Here is a 20,014-nt window from a genome sequence, read left to right as displayed (position 1 = left end):
TGTAGTCTTGGGTCGTCCTATAGGGGCTTGTAGTCTTGGGTCGTCCTATAGGGGGCTTGTAGTCTTGGGTCATCCTATAGGGGCTTGTAGTCTTGGTTAGTCCTATAGGGGGCTTGTAGTCTTGGGTTTTCCTATAGGGGTCTTGTAGTCTTGGGTCGTCCTACAGGGGCTTGTAGTCTTGGGTCGTCCTATAGGGGCTTGTAGTCTTGGGTCATCCTATAGGGGCTTGTAGTCTTGGGTCATCCTATAGGTCTTGTAGTCTTCGGTCGTCCTATAGGGGGCTTTTAGTCTTGGGTCGTCCTATAGGGGCTCTGTAGTCTTGGGTCGTCCCATAGGGGCTCTGTAGTCTTGGGTCGTCCTATAGGGGGCTTGTAGTCTTCGGTCATCCTATAGGGGGCTTGTAGTCTTGGGTCGACCTATAGGGGGCTTTTAGTTTTGGGTCGTCCTATAGGGGCTCTGTAGTCTTGGGTCGTTCTATAGGGGCTCTGTAGTCTTGGGTCGCCCTATAGGGGGCTTGTAGTCTGGGTCGTCCTATAGGGGGCTTGTAGTCTTGGGTCGTCCTATAGGGGGCTTTTAGTCTTGGGTCATCCTATAGGGGCTCTGTAGTCTTGGGTCGTCCTATAGGGGCTCTGTAGTCTTGGGTCGCCCTATAGGGGGCTTGTAGTCTTGGGTCGTCCTATAGGGGGCTTGTAGTCTTCGGTCGTCCTATAGGGGGCTTGTAGTCTTGGGTCATCCTATAGGGGCTCTGTAGTCTTGGGTCGTCTTATAGGGGCTCTGTAGTCTTGGGTCGTCCTATAGGGGGCTTGTAGTCTTGGGTCGTCCTATAGGGGGCTTGTAGTCTTCGGTCGTCCTATAGGGGGCTTTTATTCTTGGGTCGTCCTATAGGGGCTCTGTAGTCTTGGGTCGTCCTATAGGGGCTCTGTAGTCTTGGGTCGTCCTATAGGGGGCTTGTAGTCTTCGGTCGTCCTATAGGGGGCTTTTAGTCTTGGGTCGTCCTATAGGGGCTCTGTAGTCTTGGGTCGTCCTATAGGGGCTCTGTAGTCTTGGGTCGTCCTATAGGGGCTCTGTAGTCTTGAGTCATCAGATAGGGGCTTGTAGTATTGGGTCGTCCTATAGGGGCTTGTAGTCTTGGGTAGTCCTATAGGGGGCTTGTAGTCTTGGGTCGTCCTATAGGGGCTCTGTAATCTTGGGTCGTTCTATAGGGGCTCTGTAGTCTTGGGTCGCCCTATAGGGGGCTTGTAGTCTGGGTCGTCCTATAGGGGGCTTGTAGTCTTGGGTCGTCCTATAGGGGGCTTTTAGTCTTGGGTCATCCTATAGGGGCTCTGTAGTCTTGGGTCGTCCTATAGGGGCTCTGTAGTCTTGGGTCGCCCTATAGGGGGCTTGTAGTCTTCGGTCGTCCTATAGGGGGCTTGTAGTCTTCGGTCGTCCTATAGGGGGCTTGTAGTCTTGGGTCATCCTATAGGGGCTCTGTAGTCTTGGGTCGTCTTATAGGGGCTCTGTAGTCTTGGGTCGCCCTATATGGGGCTTGTAGTCTTGGGTCGTCCTATAGGGGGCTTGTAGTCTTCGGTCGTCCTATAGGGGGCTTGTAGTCTTGGGTCGTCCTACAGGGGCTTGTAGTCTTGGGTCGTCCTATAGGGGGCTTGTAGTCTTGGGTCATCCTATAGGTGGCTTGCAGTCTTGGGTCGTCCTACAGGGGGCTTGTAGTCTTGGGTCGTCCTACAGGGGGCTTGTAGTCTTGGGTCGTCCTACAGGGGGCTTGTAGTCTTCGGTCGTCCTATAATGTATGTGTTTTTGGCTCGTGTTGACAGTTGATTTCAGGTTCATTGATAGTGATGGATATTTGTGTCTTATTTATGTCCGTAGCAATCACATGCGGTCACCCGGGCAACCCTACCTTTGGCGTTACCCAGGGAACACAGTTCAACCTGAACAGCGTGGTGCACTTCCTGTGCCACTCTGGGTACATCCTGCAGGGGGTGGTGGAGTCTCTCTGCCAGTCCAACGGACAGTGGAGCAACACCTTGCCCAAGTGTAAAAGTAAGTCTGGGGGCCGAGAAGTGTGTGTGTGTGGGTGTGTAGCTGTGTATGTGTTTATTGTGTAGCTGTGTGTGTGTGTGTGTGTGTGTGTAGCTTTGTGTATGTGTGTGTGTGTAGTTGTGTAGTTGTGTATGTTTGTGTGTAGTTGTGTGTGTAGCTGTGTATGTGTGTGTGCGTAGTTGTGTATGTGTGTGTGTGTAGCTGTGTATGTGTGTGTGTAGTTATGTGTGTGTGCGTAGTTGTGTATGTGTGTGTGTGTGTAGCTGTGTATGTGTGTGTGCGTAGTTGTGTATGTGTGTGTGTGTAGCTGTGTATGTGTTTATTGTGTAGCTGTGTATGTGTGTGTGTGTAGTTGTGTAGCTTTGTGTGTGTGTGTGTGTGTGTGTGTGTGTGTGTGTGTGTGTGTGTGTGTGTGTGTGTGTGTGTGTGTGTGTGTGTGTGTAGTTGTTTAGTTGTGTATGTATGTGTGTATGTTTGTGTGTAGATGTGTGTGTAGCTGTGTATGTGTGTGTGCGTAGTTGTGTATGTGTGTGTGTGTATGTGTGTGTATGTTTGTGTGTTGTTGTGTGTGTAGCTGTGTATATGTGTGTGTAGCTGTGTGTGTGTGTGTGTGGGGGTATTTTTGTACCAGTTTTTCAATGGGAGTGGATTCAGTGTGCGATTCAGGGTTTCTGTAAGGAAGATTTGTCCCGGATAACGTGACCGGTAAGATTAGAGTTTACCGGCCATTAGAGAAATGTACCTGACCCATACGCATTAGGTGCTGAATCCATTAGGTCGTCCACCCACTGTGCTCAGAGACACAGAAATCACATTTATATTATGGTAATTCATCTGAACACAACACCCAACTCAATTTTGCTAAATGCAATTCGCCCGGATAACACCATTCTAGACAGAACACCTGGGATAATACCATTCTAGACAGAACACTTGGGATAACACCATTCTAGACAGAACACTTGGGATAACACCATTCTAGACAGAACCCCTGGGATAACACCATTCTAGACAGAACCCCTGGGATAACACCATTCTAGACAGAACACCTGGGATAACACCATTCTAGACAGAACACCTGGGATAACACCATTCTAGACAGAACACCTGGGATAACACCATTCTAGACAGAGCACTTGGGATAACACCATTCTAGACAGAACACTTGGGATAACACCATTCTAGACAGAACACTTGGGATAACACCATTCTAGACAGAACCCCTGGGATAACACCATTCTAGACAGAACACTTGGGATAACACCATTCTAGACAGAACCCCTGGGATAACACCATTCTAGACAGAACACCTTGGATAACACCATTCTAGACAGAACACCTGGGATAACACCATTCTAGACAGAACACCTTGGATAACACCATTCTAGACAGAACACCTGGGATAACACCATTCTAGACAGAACACCTGGGATAACACCATTCTAGACAGAACACCTGGGATAACACCATTCTTGACAGAACACCTGGGAAAACACCATTCTAGACAGAACTCCTGGAATAACACCATTCTAGACAGAACACCTGGGATAACACCATTCTAGACAGAACACCTGGGATAACACCATCCTAGACAGAACCCCTGGGATAACATCATTCTAGACAGAACACCTGGGATAACACCATTCTAGACAGAACACCTGGGATAACACCATTCTAGACAGAACACCTGGGATTACACCATTCTAGACAGATCACCTGGGATAACACCATTCTAGACAGAACCCCTGGGATAACACCAAAATAATGGGAACACTAAATAACACATCCTAGATCTGAATGAATGAAATATTCTTATTAAATACTTTTTTCTTTACATAGTTGAATGTGCTGACAACAAAATCACACAGAAATTATCAATGGAAATCAAATTTATCAACCCATGGAGGTCTGGATTTGGAGTCACACTCAAAATTAAAGTGGAAACCACACTACAGGCTGATCCAACTTTGATGTAATGTCCTTAAAACAAGCCAAAATGAGGCTCAGTAATGTTTGTGGCCTCCACATGCCTATCTGATTACTGAGTTGCGGCTGTCAGTTAAAAAACATCTTAAATATGTTTGAAGATAATGTGGCTCGGGTATAAATTCAAATGTTGAGACAGGAAGAAGGGGAGAGGTGAAAATATAGGCCAGTCTCTCTCCAGAATGGCTGTATCTTACCAATTCTAGCATTGTTATTGTTTCATTGTGTGATTTGTATGCCATTTTGATTGTTTATTTGATAAATATCCCATCACAGCAAGGAGAGATATTTTCATTTGTTGGCTTTATGCAGCCTATTTTGACTTAGTTGACATTTATAGACCTACTGCCACATTGACCTATAGGCTATCTCTGAGTTCTATGGAAGTTATAGACCTATCGTTTATCTCTGGGTTCTATGGAAGTTATAGACCTATCGTTTATCTCTGAGATCTATGGAAGTTATAGACCTATAGGCTATCTCTGAGATCTATGGAAGTTATAGACCTATAGGCTATCTCTGAGATCTATGGAAGTTATAGACCTATAGGCTATCTCTGAGATCTATGGAAGTTATAGACCTATAGGCTATCTCTGAGATCTATGGAAGTTATAGACCTATAGGCTATCTCTGTGTTCTATGGAAGTTATAGACATAGTTGCAAAGAGAAAGCCATATCTCAGTCTGGCCAATAAAATGAAAATATTAAGATGGGCAAAAGAACACAGATGCTGGACAGAGGAACTCTGCCTAGAAGGTCAGCATCCCGGAGTCACCTCTTCACTGTTGACGTTGAGACTGGACAGAGGAACTCTGCCTAGAAGGCCAGCATCCCGGAGTCACCTCTTCACTGTTGACGTTGAGACTGGACAGAGGAACTCTGCCTAGAAGGTCAGCATCCCGTAGTCACCTCTTCACTGTTGACGTTGAGACTGGACAGAGGAACTCTGCCTAGAAGGCCAGCATCCCGGAGTCGCCTCTTCACTGTTGACGTTGAGACTGGACAGAGGATCTCTGCCTAGAAGGCCAGCATCCCGGAGTCACCTCTTCACTGTTGACGTTGAGACTGGACAGAGGAACTCTGCCTAGAAGGCCAGCATCCCGGAGTCGCCTCTTCACTGTTGACGTTGAGACTGGACAGAGGAACTCTGCCTAGAAGGTCAGCATCCCGGAGTCACCTCTTCACTGTTGACGTTGAGACTGGACAGAGGAACTCTGCCTAGAAGGCCAGCATCCCGGAGTCACCTCTTCACTGTTGAAGTTGAGACTGGACAGAGGAACTCTGCCTAGAAGGTCAGCATCCCGGAGTCACCTCTTCACTGTTGATGTTGAGACTGGACAGAGGAACTCTGCCTAGAAGGCCAGCATCCAGGAGTCGCCTCTTCACTGTTGACGTTGAGACTGGACAGAGGAACTCTGCCTAGAAGGCCAGCATCCCGGAGTCGCCTCTTCACTGTTGACGTTGAGACTGGACAGAGGAACTCTGCCTAGAAGGCCAGCATCCCGGAGTCACCTCTTCACTGTTGACGTTGAGACTGGACAGAGGAACTCTGCCTAGAAGGCCAGCATCCCGGAGTCGCCTCTTCACTGTTGACGTTGAGACTGGACAGAGGAACTCTGCCTAGAAGGCCAGAATCCAGGAGTCGCCTCTTCACTGTTGACGTTGAGACTGGACAGAGAAACTCTGCCTAGAATTCCAGCATCCTGGGAGTCGCCTCTTCACTGTTGACGTTGAGACTGGACAGAGGAACTCTGCCTAGAAGGCCAGCATCCTGAGAGTCGCCTCTTCACTGTTGACGTTGAGACTGGACAGAGGAACTCTGCCTAGAAGGCCAGCATCCTGGAGTCGCCTCTTCACTGTTGACGTTGAGACTGGTGTTTTGCGGGTACTATTTAATGAAGCTTCCAGTTGAGGACTTGTGAGGCGTCTGTTTCTCAAACTAGACACTCTAATGTACTTGTCCTCTTGCTCAGTTGTGCACCGGGGCCTCCCACTCCTCTTTCTATTCTGGCTATTTTGGAACTTTTGTCAGTGTAATGTTTACTGTTGATTTTTATTGTTTATTTCACTTTTGTTTATTATCTATTTCACTTGCTTTATTGGCAATGTAAACATGTGTTTCCCATGTCAATAAAGCCCTTAACATATGTTTCCCATGTCAATAAAGCCCTTAAAACCTCTTTAGGAATCACCCCTTTTTTTCAATTTTCTCCTAAAATGACACCCAAATCTAACAGCCTGTAGCTCAGGACCTGAAGGAGTCAGAGTGTCATGCCCTGGTCTTAGTATTTTGTGTTTTCTTTATTATTTTGGTCAGACCAGGGTGTGACATGGGTTATTTATGTGGTGTGTTTTGTTTTAGGTGGTTTTGTAGGTCATGGGATTGTGGTTAGTGGGTTTGTCTAGAATAGTCTATGGCTGCCTGGAGTGGTTCTCAATCAGAGGCAGGTGTTTATACTTGTCTCTGATTGGGAACCATATTTAGGCAGCCATATTCTTTGAGTGTTTCGTGGGTGATTTGTTCCTGTCTCTGTGTTAGTTTGCACCAGATAAGGCTGTTTAGGTTTTCCACGTTTATTGTTTTTTGTATTCAGTTGTTCATGTGTACTATTTCGTATTAAAAGAACCATGGACACTTACCACGCCGCATATTGGTCCTCCGATCCTTCTCGCCTCTCCCATCAGAAGAAGAGGAGGACATCCCTAACAAGGATATGCAGATTTTTGGGACCATTTGAAAGTAAACACTTTTTAAGCGTGAAATGAATGTAGGAGAATATAACACAATTGATCTGGTAAAAGTTAAAACAAAGAAAAACAAGTTTTTTTTGTACCATTTTTTAAATGCAAGAGAAAGGCCATAATGAACCATTGTATATTCTGTTCAAAATTGTGTGTCAAGACTGCCCAAATGTGCCTAATTTGTTTATTAATAACTTTTCATGTTCAAAAATCTGCACTCTCCTCAAACAATAGCATGGTATTCCAAGCTAGCTAGGTGGGCGATGTTCTGGGGAGACACCCAGGGATGAGATTAATCACTTCTGCCTCTCTCTCTCTCTCTCTCTCTGTCTCTCTCTCTCTCTCTCTCTCTCTCTCTCTCTCTCTCTCTCTCTCTCTCTCTCAATAAGTTTTTGCAAATATCACCATTACTCCAGCCCCTTGCTCATAGGACACCCCCTAGACAATACGTAGTCAATGTGAAGCCTAATCCGAAGCCTTATGCTAGTTTATGCTAAACAGTGACATGTATAGAGTATATAAATGATGATTACCACCTCAGGTTGTAAATTATATGCGCTAAAGGTCAGCGTTTAAAATATATATATATATATATAAGAACATTATGCCAGCTATTTGTGGGTGATTTAGTGTTGTGTAGGGTATTTGAGGATGATGTAGCTGTTTTGGTTTCTGGAAGTGAAGAAGCTTTTAAAGGCTTTTAAAGGAGTTCATTAATATTATACACAGGCATTTAGCAGAACCATAACAGTTCTATTAGAGCAAGGAGAAAGATTTAGTGCTGCTTCCGGAACAAACGCCCCGTCATTCGCAGATCCGGGTGGGTAACTCTACCATCTGTTCTACTGGCCATCGTGTAGACAGAGGTTAACCCTCCTGCTGTGTTCAAGGTCGAATTGGACCGATTTGCACGTTTTCTCTCTGAAAAAGTGTAGTTCATTTAATCTGATTGTCATTATGTTCCATGACTTTGTCCACACACATCTGAACAAACAAAATATATTTGGATGATTTTGACATTTTGGGTGTTTTATTTAACTGTTGTCCACCTGTGTTGTTAACGGTTAAAAGATGACCGGTCATTAGACATTAATGGGTGAGACTACAATTAGTCTATAAAATTGAGTTCAGGCACATGCCCATGTATCAGATGGACATACTTCCTCTCCCAGACCCCCACATGCACATGTGTTTGAGCGAGCACACACATACACACACACCTCACTCCCTTTCTTGACTTCCATGGCAACCCCCACGGCAACCTTTCCCCAATAGAATCTTTCCCCGACAGGAACCACACATTCTCACAAACAATCACAACATTGTTTTCAATAATATATAGAACTTTCTCACAGCGCTGGTATATACAGCTTATTTGAGGCCTTGCTCACGATTCATTCTGCTGGGGCGGCAGAGTAGCCTAGTGGTTAGAACATTGGGCTAGTAACCGAAAGGTTGAAAGTTCATATCCCTGAGCTGACAAGGTACAACTCTGTCGTTCTGCCCCTGAACAGGCAGTTAACCCACTGTTCCTAGGCCGTCATTGAAAATAAGAATTTGTTCTTAACTGACTTGCCTGGTTAAATAAAGGTAAAATAAAAAAATGACCAAACAATATACTGTATGTGAGGCTCTTGATCATATCTTTGATCATGACACTGTTGAGGAGGAGAGAGGCCAGGCAACTGACAGTGAAGATGCATTAGAGGAGGAAGTAGTCTGTGATAATACGTTTAATCTGAGTATTTGTTGTAGTCAAAATAATCCATACATTATGCTTTTTTTAACAAAAAAACAAGTTGTATGAGCTCAGGTCAATCAAGCCTACAGGCCATAGAATAGCAAATAGAGGTGAAAACTTGTAATGTTCACAAGAACTTAAGTTTATAAAAAGATGTATCACAACATTAGGTGATAATATATATATTATTATGGATTTATAATCAGCTATAATGGGGTGGCCATTTTGGACCAGGGACACAGAATGAATTAACATGAAACGAACACAACCGGAGGAATAGACGGGATGAGCTCTGTTTGAGACCATCCTACCAAGGGGACTTTCAAAAATGTAATATCTTATAGCGGCTTTCTTCTGTGGACAAAGGATCGGACCAAAGCGCAGCGTGGTTACTGTTCAACATGTTTAAGTAATAAAGACCATAAACATGACACAATATAAAACAACAAATGTGAAAAACCGAAACAGTCCTATCTGGTGCAAAGGCACAAAGACAGAAGACAGGAAACAACCACCCACAAAACAGGCTACCTAAATATGGTTCCCAATCAGAGATAATGACTAACACCTGCCTCTGATTGAGAACCATATCAGGCCAAACATAGAAACGGGAAAACTAGACACACAACATAGAATGCCCACTCAGCTCACTTCCTGACCAACACTAAAACAAAGAAAGCATGAAAGAACTATGGTCAGAACGTATCTTTCACCGGCTGAACGACAACATGGACATCTGGCCGGGTTTTAGGTCCATCGTCAAGATAGAACATCTGCCTCCGGTAACAGCTGTTGTGCGATCCCAAGGTTTTGCTGAGGTAGAGTACGCCATGATAAGGTATTGACCACACTATTTACAAAGAAAGTATATCTCTATTTTTCATAGCTGTCTATTTACCACCACAGACCGATGCTGGCGCTAAGACCACACTCAACGAGCTGTATAAGGCCATAAGAAAACAAGACAATTGTTATTCAGGAGCAGCATTCCTAGTGTCCAGGGACTATAAACCTTTTCAACTTAAATCCGTTTTACCTCATTTCACATGTGCATTTCATTTCCGAGGGAAAAAAAACTCCTTTACTCCACACACAGAGATGCATACCAAGCAATCCCTCACCCCCCATTTGGTGAATCTGACCGTAACTCTATCCTCCAGATTCCTGCTTACAAGCAAAAACTACATCAGGAAGTACCAGTCTCGCTCAATATGGAAATGTTCAGATGACGCAGATGCTAAACTACAGGACTGTTTTGCTAGCACAGACTGGAATATGTTCCGGGATTCATCCAATGACATTGAGGAGTTCAGTCAGGAGTACCAGATCAGTCACTGGCTTCATCAATAAGTGCATCAATGACATTGTCCCCACATTGACCTTATGCACATATCCCAACCAGAAGCCATGGAATACAGGCAACATCCACACAGAGCTAAAGGGATCTGCTACTTTTCAAGGAGCGGAATATTAATCTGGACACTTCTAAGAAATTATGACCTCCAACAAGCAATCAAACAGGCAAACATTAATACAGGACTGAGATGGAATCTACACCGGTTCTGACACTCGTGGCAGGGCTTGTAAAGTATTATGGATTACAAAGGGAAACCCAGCCATGAGCTGCCCAGTGACGCGAGTCTACCAGCCTAAATGCCTTCTATGCACTCTTTGAGGCAAGCAACACTGAAGCATGCATGAGAGCACCAGCTTTTTAAATGTTTTATTTAACAACAGTCAGTTCTTCTTAACGAATTCTTATTTACAATCATGGCCTACCAAAAGGCAATCAAAATAAAAATATAGGACAAAACACACGTCACGACAAGAGAGACAACCACAACAGTACATAAAGAGTGACCTAAGACACCAAATAACATGGCAGTGACACATGACAACACAGCATGGTAGCAACACCACATGACAACACATCTCACAGATCCTCTCCACATCACCTGGTAGGAGTGACCTGTCAGCTAGGATGCAATCCAAAAGTGTGCAGAACCTGAGACGCCCAGCCCTGAGAGAAGAGAATCTGACGGTTCACAGTGTCGAAGTAGCAGATGGATCTAGGAGGATGAGAACAGAGGAGAGAGAGTCAACTGCTTGACTGTTTGGAGTGCCTCAATGCCTCAATGACACAGAGAAGAGCGGTGGGGTGACCCGTCTTGAAGCCTGACAGGTTAGAGTCAAGAAGATCATTCTGAGAAAGTTGGGGAGACAGTTGGTCAGAGACACTCAACTGTTTTGGAAAAAAGGGATAGAAAACACAGACATAGTTGCCAAAATTATCATTGAACACTGGAGACTCACATCTCCCTCACTAAGCACCAGCTGTCAGAGCAGTTTACAGATCACTGCACCTGTACATAGCCTATCTGTAAACAGCCCATCTATCTACCTACCTCTACCTACCTCATCCCCATACTGGTATTTATTTATTTTGCTCCTTTGCACCTCAGTATCTCTACCTGCACATTCATCTTCTGCCGATCTACCATTCCAGTGTTTAATTTCTATATTGTAATTACTTCGCCACCATGGCCTATTTATTTCCTTATATATATTTCCCAAATAGATCCTTGACTCTTTCTAAAAGCATTGTACTGGAGTTGGGATAATATGGAAACTTTTGGATATCAGTGTGGCAGTAACTCACAAGCGTTACAACCAGAAATACGACTTTCCTGAATTGGATCCTAATTGAACTTATCCCAGAAGCTGCTTCAAGATGCAGATGGTAGAGAAGAAGTGGGCTTCTAGTCCGACTCAGGAGGTATGCACACAATCCACCGCTTCGGAGTGGAGTATAATGTTCAGTCTGGATAATAAAATAGACAAGCTCAGGGCAAGGATCTCTTTCCAGAGAGACATCAGGGACTGTAACATGCTCATGATTCTGTGAAACAGAGTATCTCCGGATATACTGTCCCCATCCATACAGCCAGCTGGGTTCTCAGTGTATCGTACAGACAGGAATAAAGAACTCTCTAGATATACTGTCCCCATCCATACAGCCAGCTGGGTTCTCAGTATATCATACAGACAGGAATAAAGAACTCTCCAAGGAAGAAGAAAGGTTTGTATGTTTCATGGTTAACTACTTCTGATGTGATTGGGATAATTGGACCAATTGGAATCCCATGCTTAAATATTGTTTTGATCACATGGACTGGGATATATTCCGGGTTGTAACACAGACACAGTGAATGAGTTCATCAGGAATGGAAAACAATCCCATCTGGGCAAGAGGAATACCTATGTTCATTGACTATAGCTCAGCATTAAACACCATAGTACCCTCCAAGCTCATCAAGCTCAAGTGAGCACATCCCTAAGTGATGTCTGTGCTCAGACGCCGTACACTGCATCAAATTGGTCTGCATGGCTTCCAAAAGGAAGCCTCTTCTAAAGTTGATGCACAAGAAAGCCCGCAAACAGTTTTCTGAAGACAAGCAGACTAAGGACATGGATTACTGGAACCATGTCCTGTGGTCTGATGAGACCAAGATAAACTTATTTGGTTCAGATGGTGTCAAGCGTGTGTGGCGGAAACCAGGTGAGGAGTACAAAGACAAGTGTGTCTTGCCTACAGTCAAGCATGGTGGTGGGAGTGTCATGGTCTGGGGCTGCATGAGTGCTGCCGGCACCGGGGAGCTACAGTTCATTGAGGGAACCATGAATGCCAACATGTACTGTGACATACTGAAGCAGAGCATGATCCCCTCCCTTCGGAGACTGGGCCGCAGTGCAGTATTCCAACATGATAACGACCCCAATCACACCTCCAAGATGACCACTGCCTTGCTAAAGAAGCTGAGGGTAAAGGTGATGGACTGGCCAAGCATGTCTCCAGACCTAAACCCCATTGAGCATCTGTGGGGCATCCTCAAACGGAAGGTGGAGGAGTGCAAGGTCTCTAACATCCACCAGCTCCGTGATGTCGTCATGGAGGAGTGTAAGAGGACTCCAGTGGCAACCTGTGACGCTCTGGTGAACTCCATGCCCAAGAGGATTAAGGCAGTGCTGGAAAATGATGGTGGCCACACAAAATATTGACACTTTGGGTCCAATTTGGACATTTTCACTTAGGGGTGTACTCACTTTTGTTGCCAGAGGTTTAGATATTAAAGGCTGTGTGTTGAGTTATTTTGAGGGGACAGCAAATTTACACTGTTACACAAGCTGTACACTCACTAATTTACATTGTAGCAAAGTGTCATTTCTTCAGTGTTGTCACATGAAAAGATACACTCAAATATTTACAAAAATGTGAGGGGTGTACTCACTTTTGTGATACTGTATACACCTGAGAGGTGTAAGGCCCCAGAGTCTGCCCCATGGTGCCGCTTGCCAATCAGGAGCCAAACAGGTCAGGGACAAAGTTGTGGAGAAGTACAGATCAGGGTTGGGTTATAAAAAAAATATCAGAAACTGTGAACATCCCACGGAGCACCATTAAATCCATTATTAAACAATGGAAAGAATATGTCACCACAACAAACCTGCCAAGAGTGGGCCGCTCACCAACACTCACAGACCAGGCAAGTAGGGCATTAATCAGAGAGGCAGCAAAGAGACCGAAGATAACCCCAAAGGAGCTGCAAAGATCCACAGCGGAGATTGGAGTATCTGTCCATGGGACAACGTTAAACCGTTCTCTCCACAAGCAAACGGAATAAGATGAGCGATAGTCCAGGGAAAACATCTAATTTACAGAACATTTTATTCAATCCTCACCAGGTAAATTAACTGAGAACACATGCTCATTTACGACAACGACCTGGGGAATAGTTGTAGGGGACAGGAAGGGGGAATGAATGAGCAGATTGGGATCCAGGGTTTGATTGTTGCATTGCGTAAGATGTGTTGGACAAAAACCCACTGAGTCGATGGTGGCCTCGAAAGCCATTTGGAGTGAGTCTGTGAACTTCTCCACGTGAATATTGAACTCATTAATGCCACACCAAACCCCAGCACCACATACTCCCGTCCAGACAGTGGAGTCACACAGCTGTCACCCTCAGACACCCACCATACCTCTCCTCCTCTCCACCCTATCTCTACCCCCTCCTCTCCTCCTCTCCTCACTGTCTCTACCCCCTCCTCTCCTCCTCTCCTCCTCTCCACCCTGTCTCTACCCCCACCTCCTCTCCACCCTGTCTCTACCCTCTCCTCTCCTCCTCTCCACCATGTCTCTACCCCCACCTCCTCTCCACCCTGTCTCTACCCTCTCCTCTCCTCCTCTCCCCCTGTCTCTACCCCCTCCTCTCCTCCTCTCCACCCTGTCTCTACCCTCTCCTCTCCTCCTCTCCACCCTGTCTCTACCCTCTCCTCTCCTCCTCTCCTCCTCTCCACCCTGTCTCTACCCTCTCCTCTACCCTCTCCTCCTCTCCACCCTGTCTCTACCCTCTCCTCCTCTCCCCTGTCTCTACCCCCTCCTCTCCTCCTCTCCACACTGTCTCTACCCTCTCCTGTCCTCCTCTCCACCCTGTCTCTACCCTCTCCTCTCCTCCTCTCCACCCTGTCTCTACCCTCTCCTCTCCTCCTCTCCACCCTGTCTCTACCTCTCCTCTCCACCACTCCTCCGCTCCCCTCTGTCTCTACCCCCTCCTCTCCTCCTCTCCTCCTCTCCTCCTCTCCTCCTCTCCACTCTGTCTCTACCCTCTCCTCTCCTCCTCTCCTCCTCTCCCCCTGTCTCTACCCCCTCCTCTCCTCCTTTCCTCTCTCCTCCTCTCCACTCTGTCTCTACCCTCTCCTCCTCTCCCCCTGTCTCTACCCCTCCTCTCCTCCTCTCCACCCTGTCTCTACCCTCTCCTCTCCTCCTCTCCCCCTGTCTCTACCCCCTCCTCTCCTCCTCTCCACCCTGTCTCTACCCCCTCCTCTCCTCCTCTCCACCCTGTCTCTACCCTCTCCTCTCCTCCTCTCCCCCTGTCTCTACCCTCTCCTCTCCTCTCCTCCTCTCCCCCTGTCTCTACCCTCTCCTCTCCTCCTCTCCACTCTCCCTCATCCTCTCCTCTCCTCCTCTCCACTCTCCCTCATCCTCTCCTCTCCTCCTCTCCACTCTCTCTAGCCTCTCCTCCTCTCCACTCTGTCTCTCTGCCTATCCCTCCATCCCTCCCTCCCCGCTCCTCCCTTCCTCCCTTCCTCCCTTCCTCCCGCTCCTCCCTTCCTCCCTTCCTCTGTCTGGTGTCTGTTGTTCTCAGTGGTCCTGTGTTCTCTCAGGATCCATCAATCTCTCCCTCCGGTGTTAAACTGACAACAGTGTTTGTGTTTCCCAGAGGTGCTGTGTTCTTGCCATCCATCACTCTCTCTCTCTCCCTCCATACCTTCCTCTTCTCCATCATATTTTCCCAGTGCTACAGGGGCCAGCAGGAAGCAGCCTTCTGATGAAACCACTATTTGTTTCCTGTGTTTGTGATGGATGGATGAATGGATGGATGATAAAGAGATGGATGGATGGATGATAAAGATATGGATGGATGGATGGATGGATGAATGGATGGATGGGATGGATGAATGGATGAATGGATGGATGATAAAGAGGTGGATGGATGATAAAAAGATGGATGGATGATAAAGAGATGGATGGATGGATGGATGGATGGATGGATGGATGGATGGATGGATGGGTGGATGGATGGGATGGATGAATGGATGGGATGGATGAATGGATGAATGGGATGGATGAATGGATGGATGGATGGATGGGATGAATGGATGGATGGATGGATGGATGGGTGGATGGGTGTTTTGGGAGGAGAAAGGTTTGATGGAAGGATGGATGGATGGAAGGAAGGAAGGATGGATGGATAGGTGGATGGATGAATTAATGTATGGATGGATGGATGGATGGGTGGATGGGTGGATGGGTGTTTTGGGAGGAGAAAGGATTGATGGTGGCTATTTTCCTCCCAGTGAAAGGTGTAAACAGCTTCCCTGCCTCATACAGCCCATATGTACAGTATGTTGAAGTGTGTGTGTGTGTGTCTGTTTGTGTTCCAGCTTGTATACACACACATTAGCTCTTCTTAAAGCTCCTCCTATCTGACCCCCTCCCTCTGACCCCCTCCCCCCGACCCCCTCTCTCTGACCCCCCTCTCTCTGACCCCTTCCCTCTGACCCCCTCCCTCTGTCCTCTAGTTGTGAACTGCACAGAGCCAGGTCATGTGGAGGACAGCGTCAGACAGGTGACGTCTGAAGGCCCTGGTCGTTACAGCTTCCAGACCACCGTGTCCTACCGCTGTAACCCTGGTTACTACCTACTGGGAACAGGCACTCTGTCCTGCCAGGGAGACGGCACCTGGGATAGAACACTGCCCAAGTGTCTGTGTGAGTACCAGACACACACACCATGTGATATTAACACACACCATGGGAAATTAACACACACACACACCATGTGATATTAACACACACCATGTGATATTAACAAACACACACAATCCATGTGATATTAACACACACCATGTGATAGTAACACACACCATGTGATATTAACACACACCATGTGGTATTAACACACACCATGTGATATTAGCACACACCATGTGGTATTAACACACACACACAAACCATGTGATATTAACACACACACACACACCATGTGATATTAACACACACCATGTGATATTAACACACACACACACCATGTGGTATTAACACACACCATGTGATATTAACAACACACCATGTGGTATTAACACACACCATGTGATATTAACACACACCATGTGATATTAACACACACCATGAGATATTAACACACACCATGTGATATTAACACACACCATGTGATATTAACACACACCATGTGGTATTAACACACACCATGGGATATTAACACACACACACCATGTGGTATTAACACACACCATGTGGTATTAACACACACCATGAGATATTAACACACACCATGTGATATTAACACACACACAACCATGTGATATTAACACACACCATGAGATATTAACACACACCATGTGATATTAACACACACCATGTGATATTAACACACACCATGTGATATTACACACACCATGGGATATTAACACACACCATGTGATATTAACACACACCATTTGATATTAACACACCCATTGATTAACACACACCATGTGATATTACACACACCATGTGATATTAACACCACACACATGTGATATTAACACACACCATGTGATATTAACACACACCATGAGATATTAACACACACCATGTGATATTAACACACACACCATGTGATATTAACCACACCATGTGATATTAACACACACCATGTGGTATTAACACACACCATGTGATATTAACACACATCATGTGATATTACACACACCATGTGGTATTAACACACACCATGTGTATTAACACACACCATGTGATATTAAACACACACCATGTGATATTAACACACACCAGAGATATTAACACACACCATGGTGGTATTAACACACACCATGTGATATTAACACACATCATGTGATATTAACACACACCATGTGGTATTAACACACACCATGTGGTATTAACACACACACACCATGTGATATTAACACACACCATGTGATATTAACACACACCAGGTGATATTAACACACACCATGTGTTATTAACACACACCATGAGATATTAACACACACACACCATGTGGTATTAACACACACCATGTGATATTAACACACACCATGAGATATTAACACACACCATGTGGTATTAACACACACCATGTGATATTAACACACATCATGTGATATTAACACACACCATGTGATATTAACACACACCATGGGATATTGACACACACCATGTGATATTAACACACACCATGAGATATTAACACACACCATGAAAATATTAACACACACCATGTGATATTAACACACACACACCATGTGATATTAACACACACACACCATATGATATTAACACACACCATGTGATATTAAAACACACCATGAGATATTAACACACGCCATGAGATATTAACACACACCATGTGATATTAACACACACACATCATGTGATATTAACACACACCATGAGATATTAACACACACCATGTGATATTAACACACACACACCATGTGGTATTAACACACACCATGTGATATTAACACACACCATGAGGTATTAACACACACACACACCATGTGGTATTAACACACACACACCATGTGATATTAACACACACCATGTGATATTAACACACACCATGAGATATTAACACACACCATGAGATATTAACACACACCATGAGATATTAACACACACCATGTGATATTAACACACACCATGAGATATTAACACACACCATGTGATATTAACACACACCATGAGATATTAACAACACACCATGAGATATTAACACACACCATGTGATATTAACACACACCATGTGATATTAACACCACCATGAGATATTAACACACACCATGTGATATTAACACACACACACCATGTGATATTAACACCACCATGTGATATTAACACACACCATGTGATATAACACACACCATGGGATATTACACACACCATGTGATCTTAACACACACCATTTGATATTAACAAACCACCATGTGATATTAACCACACACCAGGTGATATTAACACACACACACCATGTGGATATTAACACACCCATGTGATATTAACACACACCATGAGATATTAACACACACCATGTGATATTAACACACACACACCATTGTGATTAACACACACCATGTGATATTAACCCACACCATGTGGTATTAACACACCCCATGTGATATTAAGCACACAGCATTTGATATTAACACACAACCAGATGTGTATTACCACACACATGTGGTATTAACACACACCATGTGATATTAAACACACACCATGTGATATTAACACACACACCAGTGATATTTAACACACACCATGTGGTATTAACACACACCATGAGAATATTAACACAACACACACCATGTGGTATTAACACACACCATGTGATATATAACACACCATGAGCTATTAACCACACACCATGAGATATTAACACACACCATGTGATATTTACCACACACCATGTGATATTAACACACACCATGTGATATTAACACACACCATGGGATATTAACACACACCATGTGATATTAACACACACCATGGGATATTACCACCACACACCATGTGGTATGAACACACACCATGTGATATTAACACACACCATGAGATATTAACACACACCATGTGGTATTAACACACACCATGTGATATTAACACACATCATGTGCTATTAACACACACCATGTGATATAACACACACCATGTGATATATAACACACACCATTGAAATATTAACACACACCATGTGATATTAACACACACACACCATTGTGATATAACACACACACCACACCATATGATATTAACACACACCAATGTGATATTAACACACACCATGAGATATTACACACGCCATGAGATATTAACACACACCATGTGATATTAACACACACACACCATGTGATATTAACACACACCATGAGATATTAACACACACCATGTGATATTAACACACACACACCATGTGGTATTAACACACACCATGTGATATTAACACACACCATGAGGTATTAACACACACACACCATGTGGTATTAACACACACACACACCATGTGATATTAACACACACCATGTGATATTAACACACACCATGAGATATTAACACACACCATGAGATATTAACACACACCATGTGATATTAACACACACCATGAGATATTAACACACACCATCTGATATTAACACACACCATGAGATATTAACACACACCATGAGATATTAACACACACCATGTGATATTAACACACACCATGTGATATTAACACACACCATGAGATATTAACACACACCATGTGATATTAACACACACACACCATGTGATATTAACACACACCATGTGATATTAACACACATCATGTGGTATTAACACACACCATGTGGTATTAACACACACCATGTGATATTAACACACACACACCATGAGATATTAACAGACACACACCATGTGGTATTAACACACACCATGAGATATTAACACACACCATGTGATATTAACACACACACACCATGTGATATTAAGGACACACCATGAGATATTAACACACACCATGTGATATTAACACACACCATGTGATATTAACACACACCATGTGATATTAACACACACCATTTGATATTAACACACACCATGTGATATTAACACACACCATGTGATATTAACACACACACACCATGTGATATTAACACACACCATGTGATATTAACACACACCATGAGATATTAACACACACCATGTGATATTAACACACACACACCATGTGATATTAACACACCACACCATGTGATATTAACACACACCATGTGGTATTAACACACACCATGTGATATTAACACACATCATGTGATATTAACACACACCATGTGATATTAACACACACACACCATGTGATATTAAGACACACCATGAGATAT

The 20,014-nt window shown here is 44.4% G+C and overlaps 1 protein-coding gene across 1 annotated transcript in view; it reads left to right on the top strand.

Moving 5' to 3' along the window:
- Positions 1-20,014, top strand: part of LOC109883181 (CUB and sushi domain-containing protein 2-like) — an 899,659-nt gene that overhangs the window by 784,486 nt on the left and 95,159 nt on the right. The window contains 2 exon segments of the mRNA XM_031794932.1: positions 1,864-2,037; positions 15,651-15,839. Of these exon segments, the coding sequence (XP_031650792.1) occupies positions 1,864-2,037; positions 15,651-15,839 (363 nt within the window).

The sequence above is a fragment of the Oncorhynchus kisutch genome, linkage group LG17, assembly GCF_002021735.2.
Source record: "Oncorhynchus kisutch isolate 150728-3 linkage group LG17, Okis_V2, whole genome shotgun sequence".
In the NCBI taxonomy this organism is placed as follows: Eukaryota; Metazoa; Chordata; class Actinopteri; order Salmoniformes; family Salmonidae; genus Oncorhynchus; species Oncorhynchus kisutch.
The sequence above is the reverse complement of the archived record's forward strand: the minus strand, read 5'-3'. Positions and strand labels throughout refer to the sequence as shown.